The following is a 16,980-nucleotide window of genomic DNA, read 5'->3' on the forward strand; positions in this document are numbered from 1 at the left end:
AAAACTCTGATTGACCGAATGAAAAATTGATTGACAGCTGAATGAAATTGTGACGTTTCGAACTTGGATATTTGTATTCATAGATTTTTTGTTTCGTTTAATGTAATTTAATAACTAATTCATCATTAATTACAACAAATGTAGTGAACAACTACTTTATTTTTATTACTGTGCAAACGACGGTGATTTCTTTAAGAAAACACAAAATTATCAAGATGACGGAGACGCGTCGCTTGCAGCTTCATCTTGGGAAATGTATCGAAGATTTAGACAAATTACACAATGTTCCGGATTTAAAATCCAAAAGAGCTCATTTGTAAGTATCTGATAAGGTAAAATTTAATGTGTCCCTAAGTAAAAATCAATAAAAGATAATAAATGATTACAGGTTATGCAAAACTGCTCAGAAATTGTTTGAGAAAGCTGAACAGGAACGCGATAGAGGCGATGAGGAAAACTCGTACGTTTACTACATGAAATACCTTCGCGTAGTGGCGTTCCTCAGCAAGGACAAGGAGTACATGAAGGATAAGACTTACTATAACAACATGCTGGGAACAAAAAATCCCAATAAGGCTATTGATGCTGCTGAAATGTTGAAAAACAGCCTTATTGATAGGTTAGTCATGTAACTTTATTGGTGTTACTAATTATTTCAATAATGTAACTTATGGTATATTTCTACAATACTGTAAACTGTTTATATAACCATGGATATCTTTGCAATTTTAAAGACTTACATTAGTTTGCCAATATTTATGGCTAAATATTTGTTTAAATGGGAAGAAATGACAACTATTGTCATATTACCAGATGTAATCTCTCTATCTATCCCGTAAAACAGTGAATGTCTTAAAAATATTTCTATATATAGGACTTTAGAGAGAGAGAGAGAAAAACTAATATAAATACTAGAGTTTTCATGTTTGTAAGAATGTATAACCATAAAGGCTTAGCTAATCTTGCTGAAATTTGGCATGTAGAACATAGTCTGAAAGAACATAGCTACTAATTTAATTTTTCATTAATACAGTGTGAATGGAGTAGCGAGCGATGGGAATTTTTATAATCTTGTCATTTGTAATAACTTAGCAATTAATATTTAGAAATGTGCTTAAAGTTGACTAATCTGACAAAGACTTTGCACACTACTAAATTATATTGAATGTTTTATAACAAAACCAATCAATAGACAAGTGTGTCGTTAACATTTTATTTTTAAACTTAAAGCATTACGTTGTTTGTTACAATAGAAGACATAGTAGTGCTTCTTAATTATTCATATAGATTATGTTACCTACTACTATCCAGCATCACTCAGTAGATAGCTAGAAAATAACCTTAGTCATTTACTAATAGAAAATTCTACTAATATTATTTTCCCACGTTGGTGGCAACCAAGTCAACCTTTGAAATAACTTTAATGCGTAAAAATCATAGGCATTCAATTATTTGAAACAAATGAAGCATAAACTTTCTATAATCTTATTATAAATGCAAAAGTTTAGATTGTTGGATTGATATTTATTATAAAGTATCTTAGGAACGGCATAACAGTTCTTGATGAAATTTGGCACACATATAGAACATAGTCTGGAAGATCACATAGGCTACGTATTAAGTTTGTTTTTAATTCCGCGCGGCCTGGGTCACTAGTATTGGTATAGATTTAAAAGTTCTTTGTTTTTTACAGATATGCTAAAGAACAGAAAGCAAAACGCTTGCATGATATTAAAGAGAATGAGCTTGTTAAGCAGATAATTGATGAGAACAGAAAGAAGGCAATTGAGGCCATCCCGGTTCACGAGCAACCGCAACCTGTAGGACTTCCAGGTTATTATCAAACCTTTCATACTCTACTACTCAAAAAAACTAGTAGCCAAATAAATTAGTCCAGGCTTTTGTCTTTAACCATGATTCTACTCGTTCTCCGTGTAAAAACAAAGATAAAGACATGTATTTTTGTACAGATGATAAGACAGCAGTACTAAATGGTTAAATTATATGTAAGGAGATAAAGTACAAAACAACAATAATCCTATATATAAAGTTCTTGATTCACAATGTTAGTTACCATACTACTCCGTAACAGCTTGACTGATTTTTATAATTTTATATGCATAGTCATTAGGTGTGACAATCATCTGCTATATATTGCCCTGAAGCTTTGAGGGCTATTCAATAAAATGTATAAAAGTAACGATAACTTTCTGTATTTCAACATATTTTTCCTATACATTTTGACACATTTTGTCGATTCTACTAAGAATAGAGATATTGGTACGTTACAATGTCTAGCCCCTCTTATATGTGTTATACTTTTAGGACCAGATGAAGTGACAATAAAAAGTGAGCAGCTATATTCAATCCTGAAGAGCGGGAAACTGAAAGTGATGATCCTTGATGCTCGTCCGGGGAAGGACTATTTGGAATCTCACATCAATTACCCTGCCTGTATTAGTATTCCTGAAGAATGTATATCACCAGGGTAGGATATGATCACATTATTTTAATGTCTAATATGTAAATCAATTCCTGTTTGTTAGTCTCGTGAAAACTCGAGAATGGCTGAATCTATCTTATCTAGGTCTTGAAATGTTCGTGAAGGTTAAGAGAAGGTTTAAAATGTGAGAAAAATTCGAATATTTGCCTGGAACTAAGTTTTTTTTTCATTCCACGCGGACGGAGTCGCGGGCAATAGCTAGCGTCTAATACTCAGTTTGTTTTATAAATATATTTATTTCAAGCAACAAGTAAAGCTTTTTAAATTCATAAGTTTGTTTTAGATTTTTGAAAATAAAAAGATTTTTTTTATTTATCATATGACTTGACCTATAGAAATGAACCTTAACCAATAGAATGTTTTACTCATGCTTTGTCTGTTTTTTAATATTTTTTAGTGTATATATTGTGTAAAAATAGTTATTCGGAATAATTTAATTAATATGAAATTAAAAAAACATTGTGAATATTCAATATATAAAAGTGACAATGTGAATGTACAATTTTTTTGTAGGCAATCAGCAAATGTTCTAGAACAGAATCTGCCATCAGCATCCCGAGCGGTGTGGTCGGAGCGGGCTGCTATGGAACTGATTGTGATGCTGGACTGGAGTAGCACAGCCGTCATACCTGGGAAGACGCTGCATCTGCTTAAGACTATACTGCTGAAGGTACAACATACAAATGAAATTAACATCTTTATGGATATAACAAGAAATTATACAGTCTTTAATAATTTTCATGACATCTAATTCAGATTAAAGACCATAATGGCTGTAAAAAAACACTAAATATATAAAGTGACTTCTAATTGTTACTAAAAATCTGTGAAAAGTATAGATTTACTAAGTATGTAAATATATTTTTCTCATGTTAACCAATTTTTGCATTCTTAACCTTTTGTGTGGCATACTCTAAACGGAACATTATTTGCAGTGGGACATAAAAGTCCAATACGCTCGTCAGCCGCTAGCATTGCTGGGTGGCTATGAGGACTGGCTGCTGAAGTACCCGGCCTTCACCACCAATCACCTCGCTGTACCGCCCAGTCAGAACAGCATGCTTGATGATATGTTAGGTATGTGCTCATAGACAATAGACAATAATTACATATACACACACTTTGATAAGTATTCACTTATGGAGGTATCTCACTTATCTGGTTTTCTCACTTGTAGTGGTCGTTCGTCAAGACCTTACTGACCCACTTATCCAGGTTGGACTGTATTTTTTTTAAGAGATATGACTAAATTTTATAGTAATATTTCGTCATAGTTCAGTTCACTCAAAGTTTTTTTTTAAATAATTTTGATGTATTGTAGGTGAGATAGAGTACCCGAGCTGGTCAGACGTGGTGCCGCCGTCCCCGCCGGCGCAGCAGGCCCCCGCCCCGCAGCGCGCCGCTAAGCCGGGGGAGCCCGTCGTTGATCGTACTAGTAAAGTAAATATTTCTCTTCCTTATATAAAACGTAAACACAATGTTTTATGTTAAAGTAAACTTGCAAGTGGGTGACACTTAAAGTGTTAGGCCATAAGTCGTAATGTTTTGTGCCTATTTGATTGTTGTGGTGTCTGTTCTGATGTTACGTGACAGGTAATTTTATTTATGGCATTAGTTCCAATACACACCACCGCTACCATCAGCGCCAAAATGGCGAAAATCAAATAGGCACATAATACAAGGTGTTAAAGCCAGTTTACGTAATTTGTTTGATGTACGTATAGATGGCAGCAGTGCAGCTGTACGAGGAGCGCGCGCGCAACATGCAGCTCATCCTGGAGGAGCAGCAGCGCATCGCTGACACCTCCCTCACCCTCGAGATGCAGAGGATCGAGGCTGAACAGGTATACTCTTCAAAACTTTTTCTTAAACAACACTGGAAAACTCAACTTTCTCAACACCAGCGGTCACCCGTCACTTCGCCAGCGCAAAATAAAAAAAATAAAAGTAGCCTAAAATATAACATGTGCGTGCTTCAGCCACCCTCCCATCCAAGTCTCTTGTGGACAGACATACAGACAAACAAACATTTTAAAAATTAGTTTTTCGTCAACACCTACACAAATACAAATGTGACCTTGAAACATATTCTTATCTGAAGGAATAAATATTCTATGTCTTATGACAAATGATCTAGTACTGAAGTTCTCTTCTGTTCTATTCTCTGAAGGACTGGGAGAAGGTGCGCGAGCAGCGCGAGGCGGCACAGCGCGAGGATCTGCGCGCCATGTACCAGCTGCGCCAGCAGGAGATCTCCTCGCTCCTCATGCAGCTTGAGAACAAGCAGTTTGACATGGTGAGCACCTCTCCACTGCTGGAACATTTCTAGATGTCAGGGTCCAAGAGCTTGTGTATGTAATTATGTACGTATGGTACAGGAGCAAGAGAACCAACGTCTCCGGGAGCAGCTGGAGGAGTACCAGCGGCGGGAGCGCGAGGAGGCTGAGCGGCTGGCGGAGAGCATCGCGCGCGCAGCCGAGCAGTCCGCCAGCGACGCTGACGCACAGGGTTACTACTATAATATGATACATAGTATAGCTTCACCGTGCATATAAAAAACCTTGCCAAAGCTTAGAAAATGTGGAACACAACTACTCTTATAAGGGAGTGGTGTGATTAGTAAGGCGATTGACGCGTCACCAATCCTGCTTCTTTATATTCTGGATTAACCTATACATTACATGAATTTAATTTATTCATGGAACTTGCAACCTCAGGAGTTGATTCATGATAAAAGTGTGATCCAAAAATGAGCATTGTGATATATTGGTTTGTTTGATATGTTTGTGTGTGGTGTGACAGCTGCGATGGCGCGCCAGGAGGCGAGCTGCGCGGCGCTGCGGGAGCTGAGCGCCCGGCGCGCGCACATCGCGGAGGTGCGCGCCGCCAGGCAACACCTCGACCGCCGCCGCGAGCTGCTCGAGACCGAGCGCAAGCGCAAGCTCACCGAGGCGCGCACGCGCAGGAAGCCCCAGGTCAATTACCTGTACCTCAATATCTCAGGAATTTTTAATGACATTTTGGTTCACTATAGTTCTTCCAAATTATTCTTGCATCAAATGAATCCAGTATTGTATGAGTGTTAATGAGATTAAAAAGTTATTTGTGTTGTTGCGTGTGTGTCAGGATGACGATGGCGACACGTTCATGGAGCCCCCGGAGGACACGGTCGAAGTCCCCGGCATCAACCGCTCTCAGTCCTCGCCCAACATACCAAAGGTTTGTTCATATTTTTTTGTTTATAACGTTATTTTTTAGTTAAATGTCTACACTTTAGTAATATTATGAATACATGTTTAAGTCATTTTGAGTCTCTAAGTGTGTATATCTATAATTATAATGGAATACACTTTAAATCACAAGTGTCTATTCTATCACAAGTGTGTACGCTTAGAGTCAAAAGTGTGTACACTTACAGTCAAAAGTGTGTACACTTATAATCACAAATGTGTACACTTATAGTCACAAGTGTATTTAAAAGTGTCACTTTTAACATTAGATACACTTGCAGCAGGTGTCGGACGAGGAGGAGGAGGAGACGCCCGCGCCGGCGTTTGACCGCAGCACGAAGCCGCACAAGATGGCGCCCTCTAGTGAAATGCAGCAGAGAGACTTCCAGCCTGTCTGGGGAAATGTGGTGAGTACATGTAACTAAAACATTTCAATACGTCGTTCATATTTCAATGATTTGTCAAATATAACAACAGGCGTTCGTTTGATTTGACAATGAACCTAATAATCCGGCAAGAATACTATTCCAATCATTTACTCTTTACAATCGGTCTCTATATAAATGTATATACGGACATATTTCGATACAAATTCACAATAAATAAATTTAAAAAAAAAACCCTTTTAAATATGTTATATATTATTTAATAAAAGCACGTAAATGTGGCGGCCATTACGATATTCCATTTTAGTTAAATAAACTTGAGTAATATAGTAAAAAAAGAGATAGCTAATGCTATACAGTTTTGTATAAAAAAATACTAGAAGTAATTTATAACTAGCCGTCGCCCATGACTCCGTCCGTGCGGAATTTAAAAATACTTAATTAGTGGCATATGTGTCATTCCCGACTATGAATCTATCTGTGATAAATTTAATCGAGATCTGTTCAACCGTTTCGGAAATACAAACATCCATCCATCCATCTAAACCAGTCTTTCCCAAAGCGATAACGCCCCCTTGTGGGCGCTGCAAGTCTCAAGTTGCCGGTTATAGTAAAACGTTTCAAAAAAAATATATAGGTCACAATACTTAAATAATTTAATTTGAAGTTATAGTTGTTTTTAAATATGTGAAAATATGGCAGCGCTAAAAGAATATTTATTGTCAAAGTGGGCAGTAGACAAAATAAGTTTGGGAACCACTGATCTAAACATTCGCATTTATAATATTAGTAAGATAGTTATAGTATTATGATTTACTAGTTTTAGCGTAAATTATAATTTGTGACTTAGGCTTTGTTTACGACTAAAAAGCATTGAATGAATTGTTTACACAAGATAGAGAAATGTGATGTTATATCCACGTGTCATCATGATACGAAGCCGGAGTGGTGCGCGTGATATCACACGTGGTGTCAACATTCGGCTACAGACAGTTGGGGCTTCGCACGCTTTTGGGTCCACATCCGACCACACGTGACTATCTAATCTTATTTAAAATATCTTTTAAATCGTAATTCCTTTGAAGGTCAAGAAATTATAGTATCACTAAAGTTCCGTTCATTTTATAATAACAAAGTCAAGTTTTCAACTCAAAAAGTATAACCTAAGCAAGATTATTATGTATAATATTTACCTGCGACTTCGTTTGCGCGCAATTTAAAAGATCTAGTAATAAATGCACCTAGCACCCGGAGGTAGTAGCTTCCAAACAGTGGAAGAATTTTTCAGTTCAATGTCGGAGCATATTCAATGGAAACAAACAATAAAATCCTCAAAAGAATTCTTCGAAGAGTCACTATACATTGGGATTAAACGAAGTCGCGGGCGACAGCTAGTTGAAATAAAAATAATGATGCATACCATTGGAATATTTTAAATCTTTATGTAAGGAAAGAAACTAATTGCTAACTTTATTTAACTACGCAAAGAGTTGCGGAGAAATTCTTTACAAAATGGCCTAGTCGACCGAACGTGTTCAAGAATCCAATTCTTTTTGTAAAAGACAGGGGGAGTGATGAGCAATTGACATCAAGTGGCTGCATCACCCCAGGACAAAGTTTACATACATATATACATACGTACATACATACATAATATAAATAAAACAGTGATGTAGTAAGTTATTATTTTTTGCTTTAATTAAAATGTGCAAGTTATTATTCGTACTTAAAAACTTCAACTTTGAACTAGGTAATGTAAAATCCTGAATGTTTTAATATAATTAAAGGATTAAACAGGTCGACAGAAAAAACTTAAACAAAAAAATTAAATGTTAAAACATTTCTATTGAAGTATGTAAATAAAAAATAAATAAATTAAAATAGAATTATAAACACGTTCTGTTCTGCAGTCTGTACTGATTAGTATTATAATACAATCGATATCGGCGCGTGCGTTGTCACGTGAGGCGGCTCGTAGCGTCAGCAAACATTGCGGAGATATTACTGAACTTGAACTAAGTGAATAAGTTACACTAATATAGTATAATACAATATTGAATTTATAAAAATTATAACGAACTAAAAAAAAAAGTTAAAGTATCCAAGTAAAATACGAGATAAGTAACAAAATTAATTATTTGACATATACTTCCTGGCAAAATTTACTTGTTTAGTTTTTTTCATTTCAAAGCTTATTTGGAGATTGTGAAACACGTAGGACTTTAACAAATAAGTACCAAATATAAATAGCATATTCAGGACTTACTTGGACCTTGACTTATTTACCGTAGGTTTCCAAAGACCAAAATAACCGTTTAAAGCATATTGTTATCACTGTTTTATCAAAGATAATGACAAGGATGACGATACGTGTTATACAGAGATGTTAGTCTCAGAAATCAACGGTTAAACTTAAATTTCCTAATTGGTGTTGTCATGGCGAATACCTATATAACCATCCCTCTTTTGTCTTTGATAAAAATAGACTTTTTTTTTTCTTTCACATTTGTCAAGGCGACATTCTTAAAGTATTTCGTAGCGCAGATTTTCACAAATATAAGTAAAGTTTTCACATTATTCTTAATAACAATAGAGTTATATCAAAGTCCAAAAGTACTTTAGTACAAGCTTATAAGATTAAGTCCGAGCTGAAGAAATAACTGCGCATAAAAAACGCTTTAAGCGGTTACTAGCACGCCAACTCTGCTATTTACAATTTTTTTTTGACTTGTATTCGAGAATATTTATATAGTATTAAAGAAAATGAATAATAAATAGCGAATTTATTTTGCAAGAATTTTCACCATAGACAAACTATTCATTATCGCTAAAACTCGGTTAATGTTACTTTTTATTAATATTATATACGCGAATGTTAGAATGGATGGATGGATGTTTGTTAGAGGGTATCTCCGGAACCGCTTTGATTTTGACGAAATTTGGCGTAGATGTAGAACATAGCCTGGAAGAACACATAGAATACTTATTTAGTTTTTTTTTTTAACGGACATAGTCGCGGGAGATAGCTATTCATAAATAAAAAGCAAAAAGCAGCTGATATTTCAGGCTGCATCTTTGTATAAATCTTACCTGACGGGCTTGGACACGCAATGGTGTAAAGGTCAGGTACCCAAGGCTGCGCCATCTGGGCGGATCTACACCACATCTATCAAACTACACTCTTGACCTCTACTTAACTTAACTCAACTTAGTTAACTTGACCTTTAACAAATAGTCTTGATTCTTGATTAATGATTTTAAATCATAAATTTTCGCAGCACCCTTAAAATAGCTTTATCTAGGTATATTTAAAAGGCCCTACTATTTGTACTACTTACTACAGTATAGTCCTACTAACATATCTGGCCCGATAACAGTAGCGCTATTAGTAAATCATTAATTATACACGAAAAAATGGCTTACTTTAGCTTCAGATTTCCCTAACCAGCGTACTTTTGGCACATAAATATGGGTGTGTACTCCGTCACATTTGCCGTCTGACCGATACCGTCCCCTGCTGTTAGGGATAATATCAATACGATTTCTTCGCCACACCCTGTCTAGTGGTCATGGAGACAATATTACATAACCTTTGACTTCGATAACCTTTTAAGAATCATTAAGACAAAAGATATCCAAAGTAACAAAAGACGGATAACGTTATAAACTTCTTAATTCAATTTAACAGTTTTCAGTGTTGAAACAAATAAATATATAGTTGTCCCTCTCATACTCGTGGAAATATCAGAGAATAATTATATTTCCAAATGTTTTTTAGACAGTGAAAACTTTGTAAAAACTTACTTCAAAGGAAAAAGTCTCAAGGGTGTGCATAGTAAGTTAACGCCGTTCAAGTGTAGGCAGGAGCAATCAATCTAATGATATCGTAACTCGTAAGATAGGCTATTCTCACCTGGTAAATTGACCATCCGAGAAGACAAAGAATGGAGGGATGAATTTTCCTTACATGAAACACATAAGATATTTTGAATAGGACGACACTAGCTGTGGGCAAAAAGTGTAATGGATGGTATGTTGTATTAGAAAGAACTTTTAATCTGATGTAAGCTGAAAAAATATGTATTCACTGAGCGATAAATGAAATGAAAAAGTTAAAAAAATGTAAAACCTATCACTAAGCAAGAAATACTAAAGTAAAAAACTAAAATTTTGCGACATGATTAAAAACTAGCCACTTACTCGTAAAATGTGCAATAACGTAAAAAGTACTAATTCTAATTTTATTCCACGTCAACATGCAAATAATAATGACACTTGAAAAATATCGCGTGTACACGTAGTCACCCTAACACCACCCCCAACCCGACACCCCCTTACCTCCCTCTCGGACCGACACGAAACCTTCAGTCGTGTGTTGTGGCTGAACTAACAGCCTGTGTCTACTTTAAAAAAAATAAAAAAAAAACAAAAACAAATGATCGCGTCAGTTATTTCAACTGTATTTATGCTGTACCTGATCGTCTTACTCGTGCTTGTCTTTCCTCTGTCTAAATACAAGGAAACACATTGGGTTTGATGTATAAAGTCATAACGTCCTTGAAATTTCGCGTTATTCCATTCAAATTGTGAATTTGTGTTTTCAAACGTTTGTGGAAAATTACCGACATAATATTGTCTCAAGATTATTATATATTATACAAATATTAAAAGAAAAAATAAAATAAATTACTTATTAATTTGTGCAGAAGATTAGATTTAACATTAAATACATATCAAAAATTGTCGCAATCAAAATAAAATACAATTAAAAGAATAAAGTAATTAACACAAAAAAGCTAAATTATAAGCAGAATTAAAACCAAGTAATAAAGAAAATTTACAAAGAACCGAACAAAAGAAACAAAGACTTAAAAGACGGCAGTAGTAACAATCAAGATTCTCCGCTACGAACAAAGATGTATTCCTCTGGACACAGCTAACATGGTGCTAAAGGTCAAAGTGAGGCTCAAGTACTCGCACAACCACATCGTCTGGCTATTCAAACGGGTATGTTTCATCGTGCGTTTCCATTACAGAAACACAACACAGACATGAAAATATAGGAGATTTTAAAATGTATGCATCAAAAACATACAAACGCATAAACTCCTTTTGCGATTTATGCCACTAGCTGACAAAAAAATCTTAATTAGTAGTTCATGTATTCTTTCAGACTATGTTCTACATCTATGCCAAATATCAGCGAGATCCATGCAGCTTATAATAAAATTGTGAATAGTTTGTCTTTTTGTCTTTTCATGGCAATGTCATGAAATATTAAGAACTAGCTGTCGCCCGTGACTCCGTCCGCGCGGAATGAAAAAACAACTCAAAAGAAGCCTACGTGTTCTTTCAGACTATGTTCTACATGTGTATCAAATTTTATCAAAACTCGTTGAGACGTTCCGGAGATACCTTCAAACTTTCATCCATCCATCTAAACTTTCCCATCAACCTGCCCTTATCCCTATCGAGGGTCGGCACAGCATGTACTACTCCTCCATACATCTCTATCAGCCGTCATATCCGAGTCTACCCCCTTCTTACGCATATCCTCTTTCACACAGTCATTCCATACTTTTTTTGGTCTTCCTCTACCCTTGTAGCCATCCACATTCAATCTCATTACTTTTTTGCTTATATCATCATCATCCCTCCTCATAACATGTCCAAACCACGCTAATCTTTTACTCCTCAATTTCTCGATCACTGGCGCTACTTTCAAACTTCCTCTAATATACACATTTTTAACTTTATCCTTCCTTGTCACACCACACATCCATCTTAGCATACGCATTTCAGCTACATGCAATCTTCTTTCATCCGAAACCTTGGTGGCCCAACATTCAGATCCGTACAATACGAACATTAATATTTAGAATCTAAACTTTCCCATTTATAATATTATATTAGTAAGATTTCAAAACGAAACCAGTGTGCGATTTTTAATTTATGTTAATTACGTTACGATTGCATTAATTCCTATATAAGTAGTATTATACAATAATTTCAAATGATATAAGTATGAATAAGTATTAACTATAAATAGTCAGTTGCATTGGAACAAAGCTCATTACGTGCACTTCTAATCTTAGATAAATTAATTAATTACATGATTACATTAACTGTTGTTACTCGACGTATTTATGCGTCAGTCTACCGGATATCTTAACAGGGAAACTGAGTATACACATTAACAAAGCTCTTCAGGTCTATCTTTTTTCTTACTTAAATGTAGTACAAAATTAGTATTTTGTTTGTCTTCATATCTATGTTTTTTTTTTTCATAATACTATATTTTTTAATGTGGACATTAATATTTAGAATATATTAAACTTTTCCTTACTGTTATAAATTATTTTTTTTATGCTTAAAGTTTTTAATGACTGTTTAAACACCTTCACTGACACCAACTTGCGCGGCGACTTCAATTTAAAAAGAAGAAATCGCCAGTGACATGGAACTTGTTAAGGAGACCACTCGTAATGATTGCTATAGTATTTTTCAAATATCACGGCGGCTGTCCGCCCTTACCCACTACACTACTTTACAACACGATTCTTGAAAATACAGGATGTTATTGATATAAAAACATTGTTGTCTCCTCAGGGTCGCGGCTTGACGGGTCTAAAGAATCTTGGTAACACTTGCTACATGAACTCCATCATCCAGTGCCTCAACAACACCGCCATACTCGTCACATACTTCTGCAATGGACAGTACCTCGAACATGTCAACAGGTATAGTACAGGAGCTAATTTGGTAGAAAGTTGCTTAAAATAATCAGCCTGTATCAGATCACTGCTAAGTATAAACCTTATTCTATTAAAATCGAATTTTTGAATATTTGTTCAAAATGTAGCTTTTGTTTTCAGCCATTATCTGACATTTATTATGTGTAAATGTAATTGTTAGTGAATGTGTACTGTACTGTACTGTACTGTACTGTAGGTCGCACAGCACGCGCGGTGCCATCGCGGAGGAGTTGGCGGCGGTGGTGCGCGCGCTCTGGTCCGGACAGTACCGCTTCATCGCCACCAAGGACCTCAGGGTAACATACCAAACTGTTTGTAAGGATGTATGTATGGGCGGTGGAAACTCTCGGTTAATGTGTATTTTTGTCGCAGAACGAGGTGGGCAAGCACCAGCGCGCGTTCCGCGGCGGCGAGCAGCAAGACTCGCACGAGTTCCTCACCATCCTCATGGACTGGCTGCATCTAGACCTGCAGTTCGCCATCAAGCCGCCGCAGAAGGTACACCCCCGCCCCCTCTCACCACCTCACGACTCGGCCGCTTAATTTGAATGCCTTTAATTTAGAACGTGTGCGTGCAGGAGGGTCTGCCGGCGGCGGAGCGCGCGTGGCACGAGTACACGCGGTGCAAGGAGAGCCTGGTGCTGCGGCTGTTCTACGGGCAGATCAGGTCGACGGTGCGGTGCGTGCGCTGCGCCGAGCGCTCCGCCACATACGACTCCTTCTCCAACCTCTCCCTGGAGCTGCCGGCTGCCGCCGCGCGCTGCACGCTGCAGGTCACTAATTAAACTGCTTCACTAGTACACTGCACTCTACTATCTGAATATAAAAATCCAAGATGGCAGTATGGGTAACAAACGATAGAGTTTGACTATTAAGACAATGTGGTGGACAAGTGTCAAAGGTATGAATGTGCTTTTAAAATTTTATTTTATATTGTTTTTTTTTAGGACTGCTTAAATCTGTACCTGAAGGACGAGACGATACCGGGCTGGAACTGCCCCAAGTGCAAGGAGAAGCGGGACGCGGTGAAGAAACTGGACATCTCCCGCCTGCCGCCGGTGCTGGTGATCCACTTCAAGCGGTTCTACGTGGACCCCAAGGAGTACATGAGCAACACGTACCGCAAGAAGCAGACGTACATCGACTTCCCGCTGGAGGAGCTGGACATGAGCCAGTTCTCGCTGCACTGCCCCGGCAACCCCATGTACAACCTGTACGCCGTCTCCAACCACTACGGCTCCATGGAGGGCGGACACTACACCGCCTACTGCAAGAGCAGCGTCTACGGAAAGTCAGTTTCTCCTCGCTTTCTATATCCCCATGGTCCTATCATCGTGGAGAACTTTGGCCCACGCCCAGCAGTGGGAGTCAAGCGACAGTGCTGTTAAGCATGGTTCCCTATTAACAAAGTCACTAACTGTCGCCTGCAACTTCGTAAGCAGCCTATAAGTTCTTCCAGACTATGTCTACATTTATGCCAAATTTCATAAAAGCCGTTCTAGAGATAATTTCTATCATACATCCAAACATTCGCATTTATAATATTAGCAAGAGAAATGTAAAATGTACGTTACGTGTTATTACCATTTTGATACACTTTCAAGATAAGTCGACAATACTTAGGTTTCCTTCAATAACCATAATGTTTGTATTGTGTTCCAGATGGTACAAATACGACGACCACGTGGTGACGGAGATCCCCGCCAGCGAGGTGAAGTCCAGCGCCGCCTACATACTGTTCTACACCTCCTGTGCGCGCTCCTGATGCCCCGCCCCCGCACACGCCCCCCTCACTGACGCCCCGCCCACAACATGCTAATTCATCACTATACTATCGCTCCTCTTCAATACACGATTCTATTTTTCCTTTTTAATTTATTGATGAATGAAATATATTTATAAAAGTGTCAGATTTCGACACAGATTGTATATGAACGGTTTATATTGAGTAGGAATTATTGGATAAAATGATTTACTATTCGCTTTCGCAACGTAATCTATTTTTACCGCGACTTAAGCTTTTGTATGGACATTTGTATGTATTTGAATTAGTTGATACATGCTTCATGTAAAAGTATAAATTAAATATAAATGTAATTCGTTGTGATTATTCATATAAAATGCTAAAACCTAACTTAGACGTAAGGTTAAACATAAGGTTTGTTACATTTTGTTAACGGTGCGTTTTCACTGCAGTATCGCTGAGACAAACTTTGTTATATTATATTCAGTGTTTAGTGGAAACGCACACTAACATTCAACTATCGGTCCGATTTATTTTACTTTGAATTGAAAAAGAAATGTTTTATTTGTACATTTTTCTTAGATGTTTTAAAGTTGACGAAAGAACTTCGCTGTATAAAATCTTAATGGAAAAAAGGTAATTTATTTATTTGACCACAAAATAATTCATACTTTATTTGAATATTATATTTAGTTAATTTCTGCCGCGACTTTATTAATAAGTTTTTATCTGAAATTAATTTCAAGAAACCAGTGTGCCCCCAAACCTGTACAAAAAGAGAACTTTCGTTTTTTTTTCATATGTATTTGTTTTTTTTTTATATATTTTGTTTTAAGGTTATATATGTTGTAGATTTTTGAAACGTTTAAAACTTCGATGGCGGTTGTTTCATGGAAAAAAGATTTTATTTCAAGTCAAGAATGAATCGCTATACTTTACTATACCTAAACAAACCTGAATTTTTATTTTAAATTGTTTTAAACTGTATATACAATAAAAGCTACGGAAAGATAAAGCTGTACAAATAAGCTTTGAATGTAACAAGTATTTAATTTAAATGACGTCAATTTCCGCTGCCGGAACACGAGTACAAAAACATTTCATTCTTCTTGCAAAAACAATGAAAACAATATTTTTTGTACAATCACCTACATAAAGTATACATTTACAAAACTTGTATACACTTTCATCATATGACCAAGAAGTCTCCAGAGGCTTTTTTCTGTGGAAAAATCTGTGTTGCAATATAACAGTACAAAATTACTTTTCTAAATATCTACTCTCTATAAGAATTAATCCTCTTTCCCTTCTCATAAATCCCCTTTTTATTATGAGCAAAGGATGGGAAGTAGAATTGGATTTTCCGGATGAGGAGATGCATGGGACGGGAAAATATTCCCTGTCTGTCTATCTCCTCCGTCCATTAAAAGTAGGCAACGCAAATTTAATTGCGATTGCAATTTGCAACGGTCACTTCGCTATTCAGCGATTTCAAGTGGCCGCTCGCTCGTTTGCCACCTTATGATATAAAAAATGATAAGAATTTGAAACTTGTATGAAACTTTCCATTTTTATTTTGTCTATGGCTATGGGAATCAGTTTTAAAAATATGTCTGCAAATATCCGTCAGTATGCTTTAGACCATAAATACATAGTATTAAGGGATATGTCAACCAACCCGCACTGGGCCTGCGTGGTTGAATATGCCCTAATCACCCTTAACTTAGGGTAGGCTCCGAGCCCCTCGGTTGGGACGTATAGTGAGCTGATGATGAAGGGAGATGTATTTATGAGATATAGTATAAAATACATTTATGTAGGTGAGAGTACATCGTACCGGCGGGTGTATATTGGTGGTATAGATAATTTTGTGAATGTGTAGTTTAGCGAGATTGAACTTTTGAGATGACGTAAGACTGAATAATGAGTGGTATTACCATCCTAAAATATACTGTTTAAACAACTTAATTAGTTTATTATAAGATTTTAACACTTCCAATAAACATATGTAAATTTAGTTATTGAATGGTCAGTGTCCGAGGAAGGCAACACATGGTAACATTGCCCACATTTTTACTTATACAAAAATATGTATCAATTCTATGTGCATCAATTAGTTATTTCACAAAGTGATATCATTTTAGTCGGATTTTAAATATTCTTTATGGGTTGCTAGTGAATAAAAATAGTTTTCAGTAAAAACATTATTGTGGTTGGGTTGCCATGTGTAAAGGTACGCATTATTTATTTTGTATGAGGAAGAGACATTTAGTTGACTACTGTTGTATGAAGCTTGTACATAATTAATACTTTAAACGTATAATATACTTACTTTAAAAGGTAAATTTATTAAAATTCTTTG

General features: G+C 36.4%; 1 protein-coding gene across 3 annotated transcripts; it reads left to right on the forward strand.

Annotated features, from left to right (window-relative positions):
- Nucleotides 1-50: 50 nt before the first annotated feature.
- Nucleotides 51-16,972, forward strand: Usp8 (Ubiquitin specific protease 8). 3 transcript variants are annotated; one of them, XM_013318006.1, is made up of 19 exons: nucleotides 51-316; nucleotides 389-619; nucleotides 1,694-1,833; nucleotides 2,326-2,488; nucleotides 3,017-3,173; nucleotides 3,439-3,580; nucleotides 3,825-3,943; nucleotides 4,228-4,347; nucleotides 4,674-4,799; nucleotides 4,882-5,011; nucleotides 5,306-5,478; nucleotides 5,630-5,722; nucleotides 6,015-6,140; nucleotides 12,729-12,859; nucleotides 13,071-13,170; nucleotides 13,247-13,372; nucleotides 13,438-13,647; nucleotides 13,822-14,165; nucleotides 14,537-16,972. In XM_013318006.1, the coding sequence occupies exons 1-19, from the start codon at nucleotides 216-218 to the stop codon at nucleotides 14,637-14,639; spliced, it is 2,835 nt and encodes a 944-aa protein (XP_013173460.1). In that variant the 5' UTR covers nucleotides 51-215; the 3' UTR covers nucleotides 14,640-16,972. The 3 variants fall into 3 exon arrangements, with proteins under 3 accessions (XP_013173460.1, XP_013173462.1, XP_013173461.1); XM_013318008.1 differs by having other exon boundaries at nucleotides 13,453-13,647; XM_013318007.1 differs by having other exon boundaries at nucleotides 6,018-6,140.
- Nucleotides 16,973-16,980: the final 8 nt, after the last annotated feature.

The sequence above is a fragment of the Papilio xuthus genome, unplaced genomic scaffold (assembly GCF_000836235.2).
Source record: "Papilio xuthus unplaced genomic scaffold, Pxut_1.1 DF826933.1, whole genome shotgun sequence".
NCBI classification, from domain to species: Eukaryota; Metazoa; Arthropoda; class Insecta; order Lepidoptera; family Papilionidae; genus Papilio; species Papilio xuthus.